The sequence below is a fragment of the Arachis stenosperma genome, chromosome 2 (assembly GCF_014773155.1).
Source record: "Arachis stenosperma cultivar V10309 chromosome 2, arast.V10309.gnm1.PFL2, whole genome shotgun sequence".
Taxonomy (NCBI): Eukaryota; Viridiplantae; Streptophyta; class Magnoliopsida; order Fabales; family Fabaceae; genus Arachis; species Arachis stenosperma.
The window spans coordinates 121,039,525-121,063,329 of record NC_080378.1 but is presented as its reverse complement, the minus strand read 5'-3'; the positions used below and the strand labels follow the sequence as shown (position 1 = coordinate 121,063,329).

Below are 23,805 nucleotides of genomic sequence, written 5' to 3'. Positions count from 1 at the left end.
CCATTTTTTGCACACGCATTTGTATCGGAGCAAGTCTTTAACCGCCAACCGGAGAAGGATTTCCGTTAGCAAATCCTTGTCTTCCACCGCACTATGCATTATTAATGATCACACTCACAATAATGACTGAATCTCAATTATATAGATGCAATTGATGGTGAGACTTGATTCATGTAACGAAAAATATGATTAGCCTTGGGATTAGGTCAAATAATACTATTTTATTATATCCAATTCAACTCCAGTTAAACATTTAACCCTTTAAACTTTTAAGTCTATCAGTTTATTGACCGATTCGATTTTTACAATCTTAGACTCAGGACAATTATATAGAAAGAAGCAATAATGTTGTAGTGTTTATAAGATGAAAAGACATAAGAAGACAACATATCCTTCATAAAATGATATAAACAATAACATTATAAAAAATGAAATGGACTTATCACAATACCTTTACACATATTTTGTTTACAGTGTAAACGAAATACAAGAAGACAAATTTTCAATGACCATAAAAGGATGTGTAACCCTTGGCATTCTCCACACACATTTCATATCTTATTCTATCTCGTTTTTCTCACAAAAACAAGGCAACAATGGCCAGTTACAGCGTATACATAGTTGTGTGTGTTTATCTAAATTGTCGTATGAGAAATGGCAACAATGAGGTGATATTTGAGTGTGAGAATCCGATACTGTTGCGCACTCAGTGTGTAAGTACGTTGTCGGAGTTGAAGAGTTTGATATTGAGCAACATGGCTGGTACAGAAAAGAGGGAGGTTGGAAGGGTGGGGTATAGGTTACTGGCACCCATGGGTAATGGAGTTTTCCAATTTTGACTATTTCGGCTTCTAGGGGACGAGCATGTGCGACCCATGTTTGACATCCATGGGAGGATCATGGCGGAACAGGTGATGGAGATTTCTGCCGAGGTTGGAGATGTTGGTCATGGTGGTTCTGTACACTCGACCTATGTACAGGACAACCGACCTCTCGCACCACCACCCATTCATGTGGCCATTCCAGTAGACGAGGCGGAAGAGGGCAACGAGGAGTCAGACGAAGAATACGTGGCGGATAGTGCCGACAGTGATTCTTTTGAAGGGGACGATGAGGAGGAGTTTGTAGCGGAGACACCCGCCCAGACTGTGGCGCGCCATGTCTTGCCTCCACCTCACCCAATTCCGGCGCTATCGGCAGTACCAAGTCACTATTATAGTCTGGATCTGGACGCCATGCATGAGAGGACTCCGTTTTCTGACACGGGAGAAGAGGATTATAACCTAAACGGTGGGGTAGAGTTTCGAGTCGGCCATAGGTTCAAATGCCGAGATGCAGTGCTGCAGGGTGTGAAGAACTACAGTATTCGCGTTGGATCGATTAAAGTACCATGTGCAGTGCCGTCAAGCTGCGAATGGGAGTCAATGGAGCCTCCGTGTGGCCCTTCGGTGGAACCTCGAATACTGGTAAGTTCAACTGTAATTGTGCTTTTGAGTACTTATGTGCAATATATTAAGTACGTTTGAGATATGGCTGAACCAATACTGTTTTATTGTGTTAGGGAGATTCAGAGGGTTGGTGGAGCACACAGTTGTTTAGCACTCATCATGTCCAAAGACCATCGTCAGTTGGATAGCAGTCTCATCTGCAGGATCATATTGCCGTTGATACAATCCAACCCCTCTGTCAGCATTCCCGTGCTGCAAGGTGCGGTCCGAGCGAGATATCACTTCAAATCCTCCTACTGAAAGATGTGGATGGCGAAGCAGAAGGCAATTGCACAGATCTACGAAAATTGGGAAGAGTCATACAACAAGGTGTCGAAACTGCTTCTGGCACTGCATAGTTGTTTTCCTGGAACCATTTGTGCTCTACGGGCCGGACCGTACTACGATGAACACCTTTTAGTCCGCGACTGTAGCATGTTCGACAAAGTATTTTGGGCTTTTCCATCATGTGTTGAGGCGTTCAAGCATTGCAAGCCGTTTGTTTCCGTCGACGTCACGCATATGTATGGTAGATACAGTGGAATGTTGCTTATTGCGGTGGCACAAGACAGCAACAGCAACATCCTGCCTATTGCTTTTGCCATTGTCGAGTCCGAAAGCACCGAATCATGTTCATTCTTCCTTACTAATCTGAGACGCCGTGTCACCTCACAAGACGACCTGCTGGTTATCTCTGACAGATCGCAGGCCATCAAGGCTGCCCTCAGCTCCGATGATAGTGGTTAGCATCCTCCTAGAGTGTTCTATGCTTACTGTATCAGACATATGGCTGTGAATTTCATGGCTCATTTTAAGTCAGTCAAAGACAAAAGATATCTCATAAACGTTGCTTACAGTCCAAACAAGACGAAATATGAATAATAAATAAAAAAATTTAAAAGATATATTTTATTACTAGCATGATTTATCGAGACATTCCATCCTCACCCAAATAAAAATAGAGTTCAAGACTTTTATTGAGGCACTAAGATACATTACAATAAGGTAAAGCTTTTCTTTTAAGGCAAACATTAATAAAGTAAGTATTAATCATTTAAACCCTAACCAAAATAAATGAAACGGTGTCGTTTAAATTTAATAGTGTGTTAAAGATGTTGAAGACTTAAAAAAAAGGGGAAAACAAAAAACCCTAATTCTCAGGCTGGGTGTGGAAGAGGAACTCAGCTTCAAAAACCCTAGAGCAATTCAGGAACGCCAAAAATGGGGGGTAAATGTCCGCACAGGAGCGTCAAGAAAAGGAGATACTCTCACAAAACCGCACGCCGCACCAAATTCCTCATCAAAGATATCCTTTTTTTTTAATCTTTTTGTTCGATTTTTATTTCCGAAATTCGATTTTCGTTGTTATTCTTTGACAATTGAAAACGTGATGACATGGTTTACGATCAGCTAAACAAGGCTGATGAAGAGAGACCTTTACCTGTTGATGAAGATTTGCCTGGGATGGGACAGTACTATTGCCTTCACTGCGAGTCTGTAACTAATTCCATTATACTTGCTTTTTTCATGTTGTTTAATGTTTTTCACTTCAAAGTTTGCAACTTTGTTTATTTTATTATCTGGGGTCGAATTGCTAGTAGAACACTTCGATATCAAATTGATGGGAAAGTGAATAAGAAATTGCTTTGTTGTTCATCAATTTGCTTGTGTTTTCCTATTCTTTGCATCCTTTGATTTGGGAAGAATCCTATTATTCACTGGTGAAGAATCCCCTTTTGTAGTAATGGTTATGGTGATTAGATTGAATTATTGCTTTTAGTTTTTGTACTACTCTTGCTTTGAAGTGTTCTGTTCTGTTCTGTTCTGTATGAGTGTGTTTAATCAGCTGAATGACTTTGATTAATGCTCACCTACGTTAGTGTATATACTATTACACACACATACACACATAGTTCAGCTTTCCCTATATTGATGACCATGGTATATGCAAAAACAATAATCCTACCAGCTTTCACACATTCTATAAATTGGTGTGCTTTGAATGATATCGTTTCTGATAGAGTAAACTACAATTTCTATCCATGAAAATTTAGAACGCCAACAAATCTATCTACTAGTAAAAATTGTAGTTACTCATCTTTTGTGAGTACAAAGTTAGTCTTGTTCATTTAGGTAGATTTGTCAGAGGTGGAAGTTCACATGCAGTTGTCTTAATAGTTGAGAACCATTAGATGACAATTTAATTAAATATATCAAATCATCTAACGGTTTCCAACTATTAACTTCACATGAAGATAACTCTACGAGTCTTCACCTTTATCAGCATTTTGAACTATTATGGGTAGGAATGGTAGTTTATTCTTTCTGGTGTTGATTGCTTGTGCAGTGTAAAACAAATGATGGGTCCTGCACCTCATACTCAACTTGATGCTGAACTAGCTGCTGGAATGGGAATGCCAGACAATGGACCAAAGTTGATGTCTATGTAACTTATTTATGGGACAAATTGATTATACAAATTTTGAGCCTTGTGTAATGAGATTGGATGCTAAGTTGATATCTTATGATGCTATAGATGTTATCTTATTTCTACCAATATATTATGTTCGTTCTCGTTTCTGCATAGGTTGTTATTTTATGTTAACCACAAAGCTGTATCATCTGGATTCTGGAATGTTACCAAAGCGATTTGACTTATACTGTGCTTTGGTCACATTTGTCCAATAATTTAATATCATTTAACTATTTTTTAAATTTTAATAGGTAATTGTTGAAAAATACGAATTTTATGGATTAATCAAACCCTATTCTCTATATTGGTTGCCCGTGAACGAAAGGTTTCATTTTATTTTGTGCAATGACGAACTGACAATTTATTTGACAATCTTATTCACGATTTTTCTTTAGACAAAGATATAAACGACATAAAAATAAAACGCATAATTGTGTAACCATCGGAAGTAAATGTAACTTTGTTGAAAATATAAAACTTAATTTTACACTAGTTATGTCAAGTTACGGCAAACATATGCTATTCGTTAATTTCAGTATTTTCAGAATCGTAAAGGTATCGTCTCCTTTCGCCACTCGCGAGAATTTCTTATTGTCTTACATTTAAAGGCTCAGTCATTAATGTTAAAAGGATCATTCCAATAATCCAATGCATACCGAAAGCATGAGAAACAAAAAAGAATGTACAATCATTCACTCTTCATTCTCTGGTGAAAATTTTCCTACAATTAGTCAAACCGTGATTGTGCCGAGCTAACCCACAGTTAAATATGTCTTGGTTATAATACACGTACAAAGTTTTAGACATGTATGCATTGGACATGGATTATTACTGCCAAATTTACAGTTAGATGAGGCAATTATCATCTTAAAGTTAATCGCTTCTGTTCCTGCGGTAAGATGAAATATCGGTTTTGTATATCATCCTCTTTCTGCCATGACTTCATCCATAACATTGGAACATTGTGTCAACGCTCTATTTGCTGGATTACGCGTCTGTTCAAGAGAGAAATTGTAATTCATAGGAAAGAACTATAGACCATAGTGCAAGGAACAAAAAGAAAAGGAAACCACCAAAGGCATAAGCGTAAAGACAGACCGGTTAACAGAGGTAATCATCTTTAGGAAGTGTCATAAAAAAGAAATAGTGAATATACATGTATCGCTACCCTTTACAGCATCTGGTAACCACTAACCAACAAGCTAGTAATCATGAAGATACAGAAATTGCATCTTCCGAGTCCACCTTTAGCTGAAAAGCAGAGAAAAATAAGAGAAGAAAATTCAGTGCCTAGTAGAAAAACAAAAAAATATCGAAAAGACATGGGCTTACTGTCTTTAGATGGTTTTGCAAAGAACTGAGAAGCATCCTTTTGAGCTTGTCGCATTGTTCTACCATGTGACCCTTTCTAGTCAATTCCTCAAGTTGGTATAGTAGGCGCTCGATTGTCGTGTATGGGAACCAAGCAGCAAAGGATCTTTTCCTTCTAATAATATCCGCTGGCCTCTGCATAAGGTTTACATTAGTCGAAAACGATATCATTAGCATCATGCCATCAAAATTGAGGATAAAATAGTAGTTACCAATTAAATTAAGCAATCATAGCGCCTAATCATACAAGTTTGACATACTACCGCTAGTACTTTCCATAAATAACAGAAAAGATTAATTTACCACTGAAGCAAACGATTGTATGCACTCGAGCAAAAGATTAGTAGCTTCTGTATATCGACCATAGCTAACATAAAGCTGAAATAAAGATGCAGGATTTGACTCCCGGCCACTCATACCGGACATCCTTTCCTTTTGTCCCTCCTGTCATAAGTGAAGTGAATATCACAATAAAATCAGAGAAATTTATGAACAGATATTCATGTGGGGATGTTTAGGTAGTTTTGAAAACAGAATTTATGTAGTGCATTTTGCACAACAAGATTTTGATACGAGCAATCAGTGACTACAAATTCAGCCGAGAATATCACCTTGAACAACTGAACTAGCCAAAGGGGCAATTCAATCTGAGGATCTGCACGTAGAAGAGTTTCGGCAACAATAACAGGCAATCTCCCATGAAATTCCTTATATTTTTCCTGCAATTTAGGAGCAGTTCCAAAAGAAAGGTTGAAACATGGAGACAGAAAAATATATTTGAACAGACCACAAGTTTTCAATGTGCATACAAGGTAAATCTTCAGAGTTGCCCAGCAACTACTACCGTCAGTTTGTGGAGTTGTGTGATGTGTAACAGGTGAACCATGGACAACCATCTCAAGCTTAGAAGACGTCACTAACTGGCCATGTTCCCTGAAATCATCCAAAACATGAATAGATTATACAATGCAGAATAAGCAGAAATAAAATAAGATACTGTATGTGCCAAAAAAAAGTGCCAAAAAAAGGATGGTTAGGTTATCTTACTCGACCCAAGTAGATTCTACTTTATCAAGACAGCATCTCAATGAAATAGCAGATAAAACTCTTTCCAATTCCCTAAAACAGAAACCAGTGTTACATATATAAGTATAGCAATACACACAAAAAAATGAATATGGGTTTTTCAAGGTTTAAAACATCGTATAAAGAAAGTCATATGAGTTTCAATCTTGAATATACATGGATGATATAAAGAGTTAATATTTGCTCCTCTCATTTGACATCCTCCCTTTACTCGCAAAAAAAAAAACAAAATAAAATAAAATGCAACTTAAGTGCGTATGTCCACCTCTTCAGTGCTGAACCCTTGAAAAATCTGAGAAGGATCGTGAAGGCCATATCATACAAATTATTGTTGACAAGAAGTTCAGCCAAATCTGATAGGGCTCCATCTTTGCCTAAAGAAAAACGAAAAGGGGAAACATCGTTCAAATTGATATCTAACAAAAACAAACAGTATTGAAACCTCATATTATTAGGCAAACCTTGCAATGATCATATGCTTCACATAAAGCTAAAGAATGAGAAAGTATACTAACCAGAAAATGTCCACTTGACATTTACCAGCGATAGCTTATACTCTGCTGAAGTTAGCACAAACTCATTCTCGAGTTTTTCAACATCAATACAAGACTGCCACCTTTCAGGCTCAGCATCATTATCAGCTGCTGCAGCAAAGTTAGAAAATGATATCACTAAAACTGCAAGCAACACTGGAAACAATATTTAGTTTTTTACAAGAAAGCATTAATACAGAAGTTAATAAGTGGGAGTTTAGATGAAGAAAGGAAACTGAAGTAAAGAAAAAACAAAAACAAAACACTAATAAAGAAAAGCTACCCAATGCCTCAATGAGGTTATCAGGAATGCCCCCACATATTTCATTCAGCTAGAAATATGAAACAAGTGATGAATTCAAACTAGCACCACAACTTTGGTTGTAAAGCTACTTACAATGATCTTCAGGTATTCTTTTAGCTTTCTTACTTGGGTAATGTTCACCAAGAAGAGAACTTCCATTAGCCGGTGGATCAATCCAGGCATATGCAGGATGAACAAGGTGTAGTGAATTGATAGCAGCGGAGAGTGCATTCAGCCTCTCTTGCAACATCAATGAACTGCCTTGGTAATCTTTTGAAGCAGCTTCAGTTCTCAAACGAGTTGAATACATATACATGTAATTTGCTGCTCGTCGCCAATTATGCTGATGCATTTGAAATGCATAGAGCAACTTGTACAAGTTTGGCTTTGCAGAAATATCTGATCGTTCAGCCTGCATATTACACAGTAAACATTCTATGGATGGAAGAGAACTGCAAAATTTACATCATTCAATCTGCTCGATCAAAGCATACCTTCCAAGCAAGCTCTTGCTCTACCTTTTCCACTAGCCCAATAAGGGGAAGTTTATTGCTACAAAGAATCTGTGAAGAGAAAAAATGAAAAAGATTGGGCGAAGATTCTAAAGAAAATATGCAAAACAGAAAGTATAAACATTACAATGCACAAAAGCTTTCTCATGTTAGGCAGAGGCTTGTTTCAGAGTGCATCTTCAATAATATGATCTAAGGCTTCACTAAAAGTAAATAATTAAACAAACCTATATCTACCTGTGAGGATATGGCCAAAAAAATATTGTTCTAAAATGGAAAATTCCACATCTATCTCGGTGTATCTTCTGCATCATCTTAAGTTCTTTAGGTAAACAAATAGAAGCCAATTAACAAAGGAAAAGCAGAAAATTCACAGTTCATCCGAATTCCAACCTTTATAGCACCTTGTTCGTAAAGAACAATTATGAAACGCCTCAAGCAGATGTATTTGCTCTCCTCATCTGGATTTGAAACTATTGCACAATAAGCATCATAATAGCGACCAAGGTCTAATGCAAATATGAAGACATTCGCCCATAGTCGGCCCCTTGTGGTTGTAATGGATCCATTAACCGGGTTATTCTCATCTTTCATAGCTTCATCAACTTGTTCAAGTGCGGCAAGAGCAAACTGGCAAGCACCTTCACTAATACTATATCGTTCAAATAACTGCATAGCCCATTGATAGTATTGAAGCTTCCAAGCAGCCGTTGATGCACAACCACCTGCATAGAAAGCATAAGAATTGATAAGAAAAAAATAGTTCTAAGATTATCTGCTTGATGAAGACCTTTGGAATTTAGAGATAAAGATACTCACTAAAACCAAGATACGGAATTCCGACATCTTCAGACAAACTCTGCAAAGCCTCGGATGCACCATTTCCAGATGAAGATCTGAATTAAAACACCAACAAATAGCATCAGGACACAATTTTAAGCAACCAAAAGCATATATGCAGAGGACTTCAATACTACTATCAATGGAGACTGATTGCTCCAAATGCTGAATTTTCCTCAAAGGTGCTTCAGATATTTAAAATGAAGGTGCATACATGTTCATATCTTCCCCCTTAAGCCAAAGAAGTTATTACTCCTTGCTCTCCTTAAAATTTGAGGACTGAATTTTCCCAAACATATAGTTGATTTTAAATATATATGATTACCATATTTGTCAAAGAAAAAAAAAAGGGGGAAGTTGTAGTCACTTCTATAGTATCGGATGTCATAAAAGTTTCCAATACCATTTCATTTTATGAAAAATAAGAAAATCATTTTATGCAAGTCTGGATCATCCAAATAATAGAAACAAATATTTCAAATGTGAACTATTGCACCTGAAGAAACAGCGAATGGCATCAAAAACCTTGTTGTCCTTCTGTGTTGTATGCAATCCACACTGCACCTGTGCAAGGAGGCAGCATCCTAGAAGATGTTGGCGTATGCACCATCCACCATCAGATTCTTGAATACTTTGGGATGTCTTCTCCTTTAGAAGATGTGCTTCCGCCATCATGAGCAATTGCTGTTGAAATATATGAAATTGAAATATAGTATTTCTTCAGTAAAGATACTAAAAGGGTACAAAAAACTAATAAAATATAAAGGATGAGATTTTGATGAGCCCCTTTTTTATTTAAAAAAAAAAGAAAAGGTTACAATTTTTAACAGATCTTTAAAAGAATTAAAATCTAATTCATGATATTTAGATGTAATATTTAAAATATATTTTATAGTTTAATCATGTTACCAAAAAGGAAAATTTAGAGACTAAAAATGTTACCTCTAAATATCCCTTTTAAGAGGTTTTACTTTAAAAACTAAAAAATTAAAATAAATAATAAAAAAGGGCTAGATGTTCCAAAATTAAAATAAAATGAATTTCTTAATAGCACAACAAAGTCAAAATAATGTCCATTCTAAGAAGAAAACCAGGCAAGTAAATGACCTCAGCAGCCTCATACTGGCCATGCTTGAAAAGGATAAATGCAAGATCAATTGAACGACTCAGGAAATTAGATGATCCACCAGACTGGCCCCATATGATCCAACTGATAAAGTCTCTCATCCTGTTAATAAAGCTCTGCATATTTGGAAATCTTTTTAAAAGGTGGCCATGGTCTGTTGATGAACTTCTAACATTTAGCAGCAATATAAAAGCCAATGTAAAGTCGCATCTACCAAGCTTCTCATTCCATAATTGTTTCCCCGTGTTGCAATCTGCATCATGACCAAACTTATTAACACACAATATCAGCAGTATATAAAGTCTCACTTGTTCTGTGATATTTCATCTCACAAGTCAGGAAAGAGACACTAGTCTAGATATTATTGATTTCACAATGAAAGCATGCTTTTGGGAAGTCAATTTAAAAAAGTTTCAATTTCTATTTCTTCTCATTTTGGGAGTGGGGGTGATCGTGTGAGTCTGTCACCTTAAGGATGAGTAATTCATGTCAACCTTAATATATTGGCATGTGTAATGATTAAAGATTTAAAATTAAAAATAAATCGAACCTATATGTAATGATGAAAGTTTAGAATTAAAGTCCTCAGTTGTAGCTGGTGCAGATGGTGTGATGGCAAAGAAGTTGATGATTAGCCATTCAAAAATAATTTCTTGAAGCATTGGAACTATCTCAAGTTGTATTTTGGTGATATCATCATGTGACAAGTGGACCTGTATTATATAAAGTTAAGATGAAACCAAAGTTGTAGTAACAATTCACTAAAAAATACAAACTAAATTCTTTGCAGAATTAAAACTAGATGTAAACATGGTACATGACCTTGGCTGCCCAGGTACTCCACAAATATTACAATTGAAAAACTGCTATATTATGTAATTACGTAACTGTTTCAATTAACTGATTTTACAATAAGAAAATCAATGTCTACACATGGAAAACTCACCTGACCACCGATGTCCACCAGATAACTTAAAAATAGAAGGAAATCCCAGGCAGATTCAAACATCACTTTCGAAATCTGATAAGTAGTATGCACTATAATGGAGGAGCTTATATTTGATGACACTTCAGTATCAAAATTTTGTATTATTTTCTGTGGAACCAAAAATTTCAAGAAACCCTGAATTACATTTAAAATTCTGCTCCATGCAGAAGCCTTTCTGTACAAGCTTTGAAGAGATAAGAACATTTCAGCAGAAAGTTTTCTCAAGCTTTTGTGATCTATAAGCTCCTTCTCATTGGGCCCTGATATACAAGATCCAGTTTCCAGAATCTTCACTATACAGTGAACAATGTCTTCAGATGAAATCACTGGTGCAGTTAAAACTGATTCATAAAAAATAGAGGATGCAGTTTTGCCCAACTGTTGGCTGAAACTCATAACACATCTAAGTAATTCGACCAGAATTTCACATTCAAGATCATCATCAAGTAAATCCACAAGGCCTGTGAGCTCACCAACTTCATCTGAAGACCCTACATGTTATGGAAAAAGCTCAACATTTTTTCAAGGAAAGCATATGAAAACAATGTACAGAATAATATAAGAAAGTACCATTTAAAAAAAAAACTATTTTTAATACAAGAATTCTGAAAGAGAGAAGATAGATTAGAGATAGAGGTATCCATAATTATTAGTTACCTTCTACAATCCGCTCAATATCTTCCAAAGACCGAAAAATTGAAACCGAACTTTTTCTGATTAAACCAACAGCATCAGTTGAAGAATCAACAAGCAAGCCATATATTGCATTGTTCTTGCACCAATTGTGGAAATAGCGGGTCAGAAAACATTTCCAAGAATGCAGTATGGACAGCTTTTCAGAACCAACCTACGATAGTATCAATCTTGTAAGTTTACCATAACATGCTCTTCTCAAAACTAAAGAACGGATAAATACCAAAAGAGAGATTAAATAGATACAAGAATGATGACCTCATGTTCAATGAGTGACAGAACCTCCTGTTTTAGTCCATCAGCAGTTAATGCTTGTAAGTCAGATTCAGGCAAATGCCTGCTATATTCAGCAAGTGTTGCATGCAAAGCAGCATTATGATGCACCCCAGGAAGAAGCAGTTTGCGCAGGAATATAGAAGATATAAATGGCACAACATCCTCCTGTATAAAAGAAATAATTAAGTCATCCTCTTCAAAATCATGGATAATAACCCCAAAAAAAAAAAACGTGAAAGCACCAAGTGCTATCTTGAACATACGAGAACTCCTAGCATGATCGCAAACAACACTTACATGTTACATTAGAACCTTGACTTCCTGAAAACTAAAAGGACCCGAGAAAAATTATAGATGATCTAACCTAATACCTTTGAAGATGAAAATATTGAACATGCAATTTGCAAGATTTCATCTGCTTGATGTTCTGAACTTTGAAACAGCTGATCAGCAACAACTTCTTCTTGTAAAGCATAAGAAAATGCTTCTACCCTGACAAGACATAGGATAACAATTAAGCAAGAAGAACCACTTCACCCTCATTAATATCCAGGCTAGATTAATATAAAGTAATAGAGTCAAGACCACTATCAAATACCAATTGGCAAAAGTGTAGCTAATATCATATTTTACACAAACTGCTTTCTTTCATAAAATACAGATACAACTGGAGAGATAATACCAAGTTTATACTATAACTAATATAAAAATTTATCAGCTGAACAGCTTGGCATGAACAAAGAGAATGTTACTTACTCCTCAACGTTTGTTGTTAACATGTGTGAAACCAATTCATCATCTTTCAATATCCATATCTTATCCAGTGTTATTTTAACGTCAAGGCATTGTCCCTGCACAAAACTAAAGCAGTCTCACATCCAGAGCAAGGGGTAAAAAAACGTCATCCAATCAAGCAGCTTAAGTCCAGTGGATTACCTCCTCCAAGGTGATATTTTGCACTGAAGGATCCATAGAAAAAACATTTCTCTCCCCAAAATTATATAGGATACTATGTAAAGAAATCATCTCCAACTCTTCATCCTTCACAATCCCAAAAAAACCAGTTACAAAAGGAAGCAATACAAGATAGCATATTAGAGTATAATATTGATCTTTACATCAACAAAGTAGCTGATACTGCAAATGATGTTACAATCTTTTAAATGAAACTCCATTTTTTTTCCACAACTCCAGGTATGAAACAAATCCTTCAGACATCAGTCTGTATTTAAGACGATATGCATTGTATAAACATTAAACAATATTTGCCGAATGCAACCAAAGTTCATAATGGAAGAATCATTTAATCTTAACTGGGAAAAGAGAAAAGGGGGGGGGGGGGTGCCAAAAGATATGGAGCAACAAAGAAAAAAGAGCAACAGAAAACAGAATGTCTTCAGTTACATACCAAACCGTGTTTGTATAAAATTGACAGAGGAATTGTACTTGAATCAGGGTCAAATTGACCCACCCATAACCTTCGAAAGGTAGCACCTACATAACAAAGTCAGTGAAGAGCAAATCTGTCATTTTGAGCATACAAGTAAACACAAGAATGCGGTAGTGCATGATACTGAAGAAAGGCAATGATCAATTGTATGCGATATATTGCACAAATGAGATGATGTTTACCATTTCCAATCCCCACATCCAAGGCGTAACATAAATATGAAAAGCATACAAGTTGGAGTTAGATTTGATATACAGTAAATACCTGTTACGGTATGATTAAAGACCCTGCTATGAGATGAAAGATCCCAAATTCGTAATGTCCCATCTGAATGAAGCACAAACACAAACCTTTTCCCATGTAACTCAGATATTTCCATGTCCTGTACAGCACCCACCATTTTACCCCTGGAAGACATGTTTAACAAATACATTACAGTTCAGAACATGGGAGCAGGGAGGGGAATAAACTGAAATTCCAAAAGAAAACTAACATAAGTGATATTATATATAGTATTTTGCCTATTTATTATTAGAATTTAAAACAATAATACCGTGACATCAAACCCCACAAACGGCTGACTCCAGCTTCATCTCTCAGCTCATGCACAAAACCTTTAAAGGAAAACATATTCATCACAAACCATTAGGAAATGATAAATCAATAGCAGGCAAATTTCAAACAGAGAAATTTCACATTATCAAAGCCATGCTTATGTTGCAACATAGTTGAAACCATCTCTATTCCCTAATCCACCAACAAACAACACACAACCAGCCCATGCAAACTGAAAGTTGCACCAAAATGCAGCCTCAAGTTCTTGGAGAAATTTGAGAATTACACAAGTATGGTTTACTATGAAAGGTCAGAGAAAAGGGAAGAAGCATAATAGCATACACACAGTAACATACACATGGTAACAGTAACTGGAGATCAAGTTGCCAAGCCAAGTTAATCATACCAGGAGCACTTGTGTCAATCACGCCAAGGCGGAAACAGCACACAGAACCATCACTTCTGCCAATAACAACACACCCAGCCGTTGCAGTAACAGCAGTTATCGGCACATGATTAGAAACATAATCGCACACATTAAGCTCGAAAAGATCCTCTGCTGGGAAGAGGGCACTCGATGCATAAGCCGAAACATTCCGAATTTTCAAAAGATAGGCCACCCCAGTCACAGTCAACACATATAACAAGTAAGGAAACCTAGAATTCCTACTAATCTGCATCCAAAAGAAAGAAAAACACAACTACCAAATTAAATTACAGGTAAATAGAGAATTTGAATAAGCTTATAAAAAAAACACATTCAACATAGAAGAATTAGAAAATGAAGAAGCTCTCTAGATGCTTCTCCTATCACGCAGATGCGGAGACTAATTATGTTCACATTATGCTTTCTTTACATAATCCAAAAGCTCATTCAGGCGAAATAAACATAACAAGTGCAGTGAATAGTTTAAGCAACCTCATTTTTGCAGACGAATGCAAATGGACAAAGCGGGTAAGGGAATATGAATCTGAGACCGGCTTTGGGTAATTCCTTCGAAGCATTGAGCTCAAGAAGCTCAAGAACATGAGGCTGCAACTTGTGGATTCTCCTGTGTACATTATGAGATCGACAATGAGACAGAATCCTTTTAACTAACTCTAACCAATTGCTAACAAACTCTATAGCTACCCTAACTAACTCTAACCAATGCTAACAAGCTCAGAAACTACCCTAACTAACTGAGATTAATTAATGCAAATGCGTAAATTGCAGAACCTTTTTTTCTCCACGAAGAACGTTGGTACTACTTGTTACTGAAATTATCTAACTTTGAAATGCAAATAGCAAAATTGAAAGAGATATCGAACCAAATTAGATAAGCTGAAGGATCTTCGAGGACGAAGCAGGAAGCGCGGTCGTCAACGGTGGGAGGAGCAATTGTGGTGGCGTTGGTGCCGTCGACGGCGGTGGGGATGTTGGAGGAGGAAGAAGGGACGGAGAGTTCGATCCACCGAAAGACGTCGGTTCCGATGATGGGGACTTCCTTGCCGGCGAGAGTGGAATCAGTTCCCATTTTGAAATCCGAAGCTAAGAAGCAAAAACCCTTAACAAAAGAAGGGGTTTTCTCAGTGTAGGGTTCTACTAAGCTGAGCTGCAGGAAGAACAGTACAATAGAGTTGGCGCTCGAAAAGAAAAATATTAAAAACCACGAATAAAGAATAAATTACCTTTTTTACCCATACTAATTATCATATATAGTCAATGTAAAAACAAAAAATTATAGATATAATTAATTATATATTATGATATTAGTAAAATAACTAATTTTTAAATTAACCGATTAAAGAAAACACATAAAATATATGAGTCTAATTAGATAATCTTTTAAAAAATTAAATTATATATTATCTTAATAGTTTGTTATGTGGATTATGGCATAAAATATGCAATAGATATATTAGAGTATCTTTAATGTTAATTTTAATTTTAATTTTATTTTGGATCCTATACGATGATACATAAATATTTGTAAGGCCATTTGTTATAAATAATGATTTAAAATTAAAAGTAAAAATTATCCCTTCAATGCTTAGTGAGTGATTTCATTTCATTAATTAACTCTAATACATATTTTAATGAAAAAATTTAGGGATCAATAACTTTGTTAAATTCTGATCAGCATGTAACCAACAAAGAAAAGTGAGTCATTGGATTGGATGAAATCTCACACCAATCTCATACCATTAAAATAGTCATTGATAACTATTTAATAGCTACAAATCAAAAAAATTGCTGGTCCCTAACATTGCTCTATTTTAATTTTAAATCAATTCATTTCTTAAAAATATAAAAAAATGATACGCTAAAAACACTGCATCGAAAATGCTCTTACTACTACAAGAGGTGAAAGCATTCACCAGACTTTGGTGTTTGGAGTTTGGAGTAACATAGTGCTACTTTGAACCAATCAAAATTCATGATACTTTTAAACACAATGACCAATCACCAATGTATGGACCCTCCACATAATAACGGATAACACTGACCCATTCTGCTCTGTCATTTTCTCATCCCTTTACTTCTTTTACATTTTGTCCCACTCTTGTCCACAACTCTTCCCACATTTAGATCCTTGTCTGATTCTCACAATTCTTATATATTATATGCATCTTTAATGTCATGCATGTTTGTGCCACAATTATGTTCGGTTAAACTCAATAATGGAGTGTGTTTCCCTACATATATGCACCTGCACCCCTAGAGAGAGATATCATAACCAGAAGATTTTAGAACTCTTATGATGACACAGGATCAGCTTTCAAGATTTGATTGCAACGTGTGTGCAATTGTCAAGTGCCAAAAGTGCTAGTACCCTTGGTATATTCAGTTAAGGCCACCACCATCATTAAGTGCTATATCAATGTTGGAAACTAGCAATTGGCAGAATATTAATACATGTCTCACCCAACATTTTCTAACAGTCACATTTTATCATTAATGCTATTTAAAAAAAAAAAGACTGCTGCTTAACCAATATCCGAACTTTATTATTAAGAATCTAACTACTTGATCAAGGACTAACCTGTCAGAGGTTTCATTTAAGGATTTACTGCTAGCCAATGAATTACTGTATACACAAAGCATTATTCTAATCCTTTAATGTGATCATTCTAAGTTCTCTATGTTGATTTAACTATTTAAGAACATATATTTAGAAGAAGAGTTTTACTATGTATTAGTCAATCTAATGAAGAGTCCCTTGCAGAGACAAAATTGTGTTAACCATTAACATATCACTGCTTAGATTTCTGTTCTAACATTTGTACCAAAGGGGCCTTGGATAAATTCATAAAGATGGACATCTATATATATCTATTTCAATCTTCAATTGTGTAGTCTTCCTTAGTAAGATTCACAAATACAAAGATACATTCTTTAATGTAAGGTGAAGAGGGATGATACACAAAACTATACTATGGTCAAAACAAGAAAAAATTACCAAAACAATTATCATTGGTATTATATGTCATATAGTCCTCTATATAAGAATTGCTAGCTTTCCCTTTGATCATCGTTTGGTCTTGTTGAGGAGCTTGAACTTGAGGCAACACCAATGACTTGGTTGTTTGAGAATCTTTGTAACTGAATCATTCTTGCATAGATCCCATCAGGGTGATTCTTCAGCAACTGTGAATGTGATCCTTGTTCTGCTACTTTCCCATCATCAATCACTGCAATGAGATTGGCATTCCTGATTGTGGATAGTCTGTGAGCTACTATGATAGTTGTTTTTCCAGTGCAAGCTCGGTCTAAAGCCTCCTGCACAGACCTCTCAGATTCTGCATCTAGTGCACTTGTTGCTTCGTCGAGAAGCATGAGTTCTGCCTTCCTCACAAAAGCTCTAGCAATAGCTATTCTTTGCTTTTGTCCTCCTGATAGCTGAACTCCTCTCTCCCCAACAAATGTTTTGTATCCTTCAGGCAGGCCGGATATGAACTTGTGCGCGTTGGCAAGAGTAGCAGCCTCAATGATCTCGGCTTCAGTAGCCGAATCATGGCCATAAGCAATGTTTTCATATATTGAAGTAGCAAACAAGCATGGTTCTTGAGGCACCACAGCAATGTGCCTTCTTAGGGACTTAAGGTTGTATTTCCTTATGTCCTTTCCATCAATCATGACTCGGCCGGAGGATGGATCATAGAACCTCTGGATAAGTGCAATGACTGAGCTCTTACCACAGCCACTAGGCCCTACAAGGGCTAGAGTTTTACCTGCTCTTGCACGAAGACTGAGGTCCCGGAAAACAGGCATATCCGGCCGAGTAGGGTAAGAGAAGTCAACATGTTTCAGCTCAACTTCACCACGAAGCCGGTCAGGAACAGGTGTAGCATCAGAATCATCCGGCTCAATTTCAGTTCTGCGGTCAAGGAGTTCAAAGACAGACCTCATGGCTCTACCCCCCTTGATGAAGTCAGGAGCCAGAGTTAAAGTTTCAGCAGCACCATTAGCCGAGACCATGAGGACCATAAAAACTCGGATTGTTTTAGAGAAGTCAGATATTCCGTGCTTCACAAGCCAAGAAGCATACCAAAGACCAAGTGCATAGGAAGCATAGAGTGCAAACTGTGCTATCCCATATCCACTTCCAGAAATTTGTCCCTTCCAAAAGCAGCGTCTTAGAGGAATTTCAAGGTTTGAGACGAAAAGTCCTACGATTTTCTTTTCCGAATTAAAGGCTGCAACAGTCCTTACATTGGCTATAGCCTCCCCAGCAAGTTGTGTGGCCTTAGCATGAGCAGCTTCAAGGTCACCAGAGAAACCAGTCATGAACATTTTCTGTTATAAAAGACAGTTCAATTAGTATCCATACAGCATAACAAATGTGGGTTTAAAAAGAGCATGTAAACATGCCAAAGACAAGTATGTTGAAAAGTTCAAACCTGCAAAACAGTGGCTGCAACAACAACTGGGAAGACGGCTACAAGGACGAGAGCAAGGCGCCACTGTAGTACAAACCCTGCAGTGCAAGCAACCAACATAAGTGCAGTGTTCTGCACAATTACTGAAATTCGATCTCCAATGGCTGATCTGACATTGTTGGCATCAAGAGATAGCCTTGCTGCAATTCTAGCACTCTCATTTTCTTCCTGATCGAACCATGCCATTTCGTTCTGGAGCACTGCACTGAACATTTTCTCCCTCACTCGTTTCGTGAGATTTTCGCCAACAATATCCCAGAAGAAATGCTGCAATGTATTGAAGATAAGAGCTGCGGATGAAAGTCCTATTAACAAGTAGCAGTACTTTTCTATTTCTCGGATCATGTGTCTGTGGTTCGGATTGTAATAGACACTGAGAACAGCACTAAGAACATAAGCAAAGAAGGCACTAAGGGATCCACAAACAACTGAACCTATAGAACCAATTAAAGCATAGAGCCATTCAGGAGAGTTCATCTTTGCAAGTCTCCAAAAGGAACTGGCTTGCTCTTTGAAGGCAAGCTTTTCGAGCTTGTAATTTGGATGTGATGCATCAATGGAAAGACTAAAATCCGATGTGGAGAAGTCAGATAGCCTTCTTGAGTATGGTGACCGGCCGTAAGAAGAGTTCCGAGCAATAATAGGTGAACTTACAGAGTTTCTTGCACTCGAAGGCCTGCAAATGAGTTCACAAGTTTGAGTTTTACAATACAAAATTATCTATATACTTTCATGAACAATTAATATGAAGTACAAAATGAACTTTTCCAGTGATATCAGTGTATATAAGCTACCTTGCACTACTCTTTCTAGCATTACTCATGGCAGTTTCATGGGCAGCCTCTTGCATCCTGATAAGCTTGGCATAGACTCCATTTTCGCCTTTGGCGAAAAGCTCATCATGAGTTCCAATTTCTGATACACTTCCTTGCTGAAGTACTGCAACAAGGTCAGCTTTGCGAATCGTGGAAAGGCGATGTGCAATCACAAGTGTTGTTCTACCAATCATAAACCTATCAAGTGCTTCTTGCACAAGCTTTTCTGACTCGGAGTCCAACGCACTTGTCGCCTCATCTAGGAGAAGAATTGCTGGGTTCTTCAGCATTGCCCTTGCTATAGCAATTCTCTGCTTTTGGCCTCCTGAAAGTTGCAACCCCCTTTCACCTACCTGCCATTTCAAATTACTTATTGTTAGTTCAATTCAACAACTGTACTTTTCTAAAGAGTTGTTAAAAGAATGAAAATACTACTTCAGGCTTAGATTTCTAGTCATCATATAAAATTGCCTTTCAGATTAAGTAATTTTTTTGTTATGACAGATACTTTTTCCCTTAACTTGTACACTAAAAGCTAATCCAAACAATATATATGATCATATATTATATTATACTATAGCAAAGTATATGTTTTCTTAAGTAATTCATAGTTTAGTGAGTTTAGAGTTGTACATAAACTATTTATTTATCTGTTTTACACAGTGAGGTTGATGCTATTCTTTATTTCTTTTGTTGTTATGTTCTAGGAATCCCTGGTTTGTAAGTCTTTATTTAAGAATATATATTCCACCTCCTCTCTGTGTTCATGCACATGCATTGTTGACTGAAGCATGTTACCCTCTCTTGTTTCCAAATGCAATTTTGACCAGTCATTTTCTGGCTTTGACTTAAAGCAAAAATAAAACAAAATTGATTTAAAAAATTATATTAGCTTTGCTGTGTTGACTAAATAAATCAGTCTACCTTGATTTAAAAAAAAAAAAAGAAAAAAGAAAAAAAAAGAGTTGCAATTATTGACTCCTATAACTAACCAAACAAGAAACATGATCAAGATCCGTAGACTTTGGGTTTCACATTTTTACAATGATAAGATTTAGAGAAATATGCATCTCTTGTACCATGCAAAATTGCCATAAAATATAGAGACATTATCCTCTTTTTGCACAACAATCTTTACCTACTGTAATAATTATTTTGAGATGCATCATTATTTTTGTTATCCAATTTCATTTTCATTTTTATTTAGCCATATATTTTACTTAAAACTTCTAGAATTGGACTAGCAATGATGGTAACAACCCATGCTTGTATGCCAGTGTTAGATCTTAAAATCAAATAATGTGATTCTTTTCACATGGCATAACCACCACAACCACAAACATGCATTTACTTGTTATTGTTTCTTTGAGACAAAATGCAAAAATCTTTTTTTACCTAAACAGACACTTCAAAAATGGATAAAGCATTGCCTAACCTGTGTTTCATAACCTTCTGGAAGTTTGATAATGAAAGAATGAGCATTGGCTACTCTTGCAGCTTCTTCAATCTCAACTTGGTCAGCATCAGATCTTCCTAAGAGTATGTTTTCTCTGATTGTTGTCGCAAACAAAGCCGGTTCTTGGCTCACTAGTCCTATTTGCTGCCTCAACCACTTTAGCTTCAAACTCTTAACATCATTCCCATCTAACAAAACTTGTCCTACACGCAATTTCTTCAATTAATTAGTGCCACATACCATACCATACCATATCATATGGCTTTTAATTAATATGCATAACTTCAGTTCCAGATTTTTTAACAAACAAGTAAACTACATACTAAACAAGAATGCAACTTTACTTAGTCATCACTCAAATTAAGTGAGAAATTGTAACTTTTGAGTTTACCTGATGAAGGGTCATAGAATCTCTCTATGAGGGACACAACCGTGCTCTTTCCGGAGCCGCTGCTTCCCACCAAGGCTATGGTCTTGCCGGCAGGCACACTTAAGGTGAAATTGTTGAGAATCCTAACATCTGGCCTAGATGGATATGAAAAGTCCACATTTTTCAGCTCCACTAGTCCTGTGACACTGTCTAACTCCACACCAGATTCATTGTTTCTCTCTATAGCCGGCTTGTGATCGATCACACGGTAAATTTTCGCAGCTGCCACTCTGGCCTTTGTAAATGCAGCTATGCTTGGTGCAGACTGGGCTAAAGCCCTGTACGGATGAAAATCCTTAATAATCACTATGGTTAAACAATTGAATTACTAAGGTCATATAAAGAGGAATCATTTTCTGAAACAAGTTAGATTCTTGAACATGAAAGTAGAATTGATTAAGTACTCACAATCCACCAATACAAACAGCAAACATGGTTGCAATGGCTAATCCTCCATTGGTGTAGTGATGCCTAACTAGATATCCACCATACCAAAGCAAAAGAGCATAGCAGCAGAAAACAACAAAGTATGTAGCACCCAATCCCATTCCCTTTGCAAATCCAGTTTTGTATCCAAGCTTCTGAGCAATCCTCAGTGCAGATGAGTAACCTTGCAGTGCTCTATTCTCCCCAACAAATGCCAACACCACTCTGATTTGAACAACAGTCTGCAGAAAAAAAAAAAGCCTCAAAATCAACAACAATAACAACACCACCCCAGATGAAAAAAAAGTTAAAAGAAGCTCCCAAGATAAATACTTTGGTGTATTATTGACCTGTTCAACAATGTTGCCTGCTTGAGAAAGAGCTTCTTGGCTTTTAGCAGAGAGCTTGGCCAAAGTGGTTGTGTGAATGGCTCCAATGACAGCTATCATAGGAACTACAGCAAGAGTGACCAGTGCTAATTGCCACACAGCACTGAATCCCACAGCAAACCCAGAAATAAATGTGCCAAAGTAGTGAATGAAATTACCCAACTGCACAATAGAGGAAAAAATCAAATATATTATAAGGGCTTTTATTATTATTCCAAACTCCAAGAACATAAAAGAAGTGCTTTTAACTTTTATTGCTCCACCTTCTCACTAATGGCATCTTGGACCATGACAGCATCAGTGTTGATTGCAGAAACAACGTCTGAGGTTCTAACCTCTGTGTCAAAGAATTGAATGTCTTGTTCTAAAGCAGCTTCAAGATACTTGATCCTCATCCTTGTTGATTGCCTCTCACCTGTCCACATCCAACATGAAATCTCTGCAAACAAAAACAAAATCATTAGCCCAACAATTTGGAGCAAAAAAAGGGGGAAAAAAAAGAAACTTCACCTGCCCATGATGATGCCCATATAGCAGCACCAACAACAAGGAAGTAAAATGCATACTGCAAACACAAACAACCAAAAATATTGTAAGCTCACTCTTCAATCTTCACAACAGAATCAACAAAAAGAATCAAACTTTGGACTTTGCTTCTGGTTTTTCACCTTAACAACTTCCTGGGTCATCTTGTCCACATTATTGGCATTGGAACCAAAAGAGTTCACAAGATCAGCAAAGAACCTTAAGAACAGTGGCAATGAACATCCATGTACCATTGCTCCAATTGTTCCAATTCCCATTAGGATGTGATCCAATGAATCAGCAAATCTGAAAAGCTCACCAAACCCAACAGGTTCAACACTTTCACCTTTTTCTCCACCACCACTAGTACTAGTAGCAGCACCACCATCTCTATTTGCTTCTGAAGTGACCTTCTCCACCATTTTTTCTTGCTCCTTGTATTGTTCTCCTCTTTGTTCTTCCTCCATTGATGCTGTTCTTGTTGTTGTTGGTGGTGGTGGTGGTTGTGATTCTCCTGGAACAAGCTCAAGTCCTTGCATTTCAGACCATTTCCAATGTTCAATGGTCTTTATCTCTTCCTCAGAATCTTGTTGTGACATTTTCAATTAAAAAACAAGGAAAATTCTCTTATTATTATAAGCTTTTAATGAACCACCTTCTTAGTTTTCCCACTATCACTACCTCTACCACCCTCCCTAGCTATGGCTATAGTTCTTGCTGGTAACACACACCCCACCCACCTTCCTTTATTATCTTACTCTAACTCTATATCCTCCCTTTTATTGAGCTTCATCTTTCTAACTTTTTTTTAAATAAAAAATATCATTTTTTCCGTTATATATTCTCTCTCAATATAGTTTTTTATTTTGGGTAATTAACTATTATTTTATCCCTTCATAATAAAGGGATCTTTCTCCTTCTCTCTCTCTCTCCATTATTTCACTTTTTATTCTTTCATTCTTCTTGTTGTGCGTGATATATGAGTAGTAGTGGAAGAATTTCTATTGTTTGAAACTATTATAATTATTATACGAAAAAACGATAAATAAATCTTTTATTTTGAAGATAAATAATTTTTTTATTAATAAAAAATATAAAAAAAATTATTTTATAAAATGCGATACATTTAAGTCTCTCCAAAAGATCT

At 36.5% G+C, this 23,805-nt stretch overlaps 3 protein-coding genes across 8 annotated transcripts; 1 reads left to right on the top strand and 2 right to left on the bottom strand.

The window, feature by feature from the left end:
* The first annotated feature begins 2,565 nt into the window (after positions 1 to 2,565).
* Positions 2,566 to 4,327, top strand: LOC130963649 (uncharacterized). The gene is made up of 4 exons (XM_057889753.1): positions 2,566 to 2,793; positions 2,875 to 3,154; positions 3,268 to 3,313; positions 3,803 to 4,327. The coding sequence occupies exons 1-4, from the start codon at positions 2,709 to 2,711 to the stop codon at positions 3,935 to 3,937; spliced, it is 546 nt and encodes a 181-aa protein (XP_057745736.1). The 5' UTR covers positions 2,566 to 2,708; the 3' UTR covers positions 3,938 to 4,327.
* A 162-nt stretch (positions 4,328 to 4,489) lies between these two features.
* On the bottom strand, positions 4,490 to 15,287 carry LOC130961058 (nuclear pore complex protein NUP160). Of its 6 annotated transcripts, XR_009079351.1 has the most exons (28): positions 15,006 to 15,287; positions 14,614 to 14,746; positions 14,101 to 14,368; positions 13,693 to 13,753; positions 13,404 to 13,546; positions 13,098 to 13,183; positions 12,626 to 12,730; positions 12,446 to 12,540; positions 12,061 to 12,181; positions 11,672 to 11,854; positions 11,378 to 11,567; positions 10,679 to 11,211; positions 10,283 to 10,445; positions 9,714 to 9,985; positions 9,103 to 9,290; positions 8,586 to 8,662; positions 8,160 to 8,491; positions 7,749 to 7,817; positions 7,348 to 7,666; positions 6,933 to 7,061; positions 6,683 to 6,791; positions 6,379 to 6,450; positions 6,141 to 6,264; positions 5,943 to 6,050; positions 5,635 to 5,775; positions 5,293 to 5,466; positions 5,117 to 5,211; positions 4,490 to 4,955 (listed from the first exon to the last, which is right to left on the bottom strand). XR_009079351.1 is itself a non-coding variant. In XM_057886701.1 (27 exons), exons 1-27 carry the CDS (start codon positions 15,209 to 15,211, stop codon positions 5,170 to 5,172), a joined length of 4,443 nt encoding a protein of 1,480 aa, XP_057742684.1. In that variant the 5' UTR covers positions 15,212 to 15,287; the 3' UTR covers positions 5,056 to 5,169. The 6 variants fall into 6 exon arrangements, 5 of the variants coding, with proteins under 5 accessions (XP_057742684.1, XP_057742686.1, XP_057742688.1 ...); XM_057886701.1 differs by lacking the exon at positions 4,490 to 4,955 and having other exon boundaries at positions 5,056 to 5,211; XM_057886703.1 differs by lacking the exon at positions 4,490 to 4,955 and having other exon boundaries at positions 5,062 to 5,211; positions 6,933 to 7,058.
* Positions 15,288 to 16,979: 1,692 nt separating this feature from the next.
* On the bottom strand, positions 16,980 to 23,597 carry LOC130960713 (ABC transporter B family member 1). The gene is made up of 10 exons (XM_057886161.1): positions 22,802 to 23,597; positions 22,644 to 22,698; positions 22,397 to 22,572; positions 22,095 to 22,295; positions 21,727 to 21,986; positions 21,280 to 21,596; positions 20,868 to 21,091; positions 19,412 to 19,785; positions 18,579 to 19,293; positions 16,980 to 18,474 (listed from the first exon to the last, which is right to left on the bottom strand). Exons 1-10 carry the CDS (start codon positions 23,255 to 23,257, stop codon positions 17,191 to 17,193), a joined length of 4,062 nt encoding a protein of 1,353 aa, XP_057742144.1. The 5' UTR covers positions 23,258 to 23,597; the 3' UTR covers positions 16,980 to 17,190.
* Positions 23,598 to 23,805: the final 208 nt, after the last annotated feature.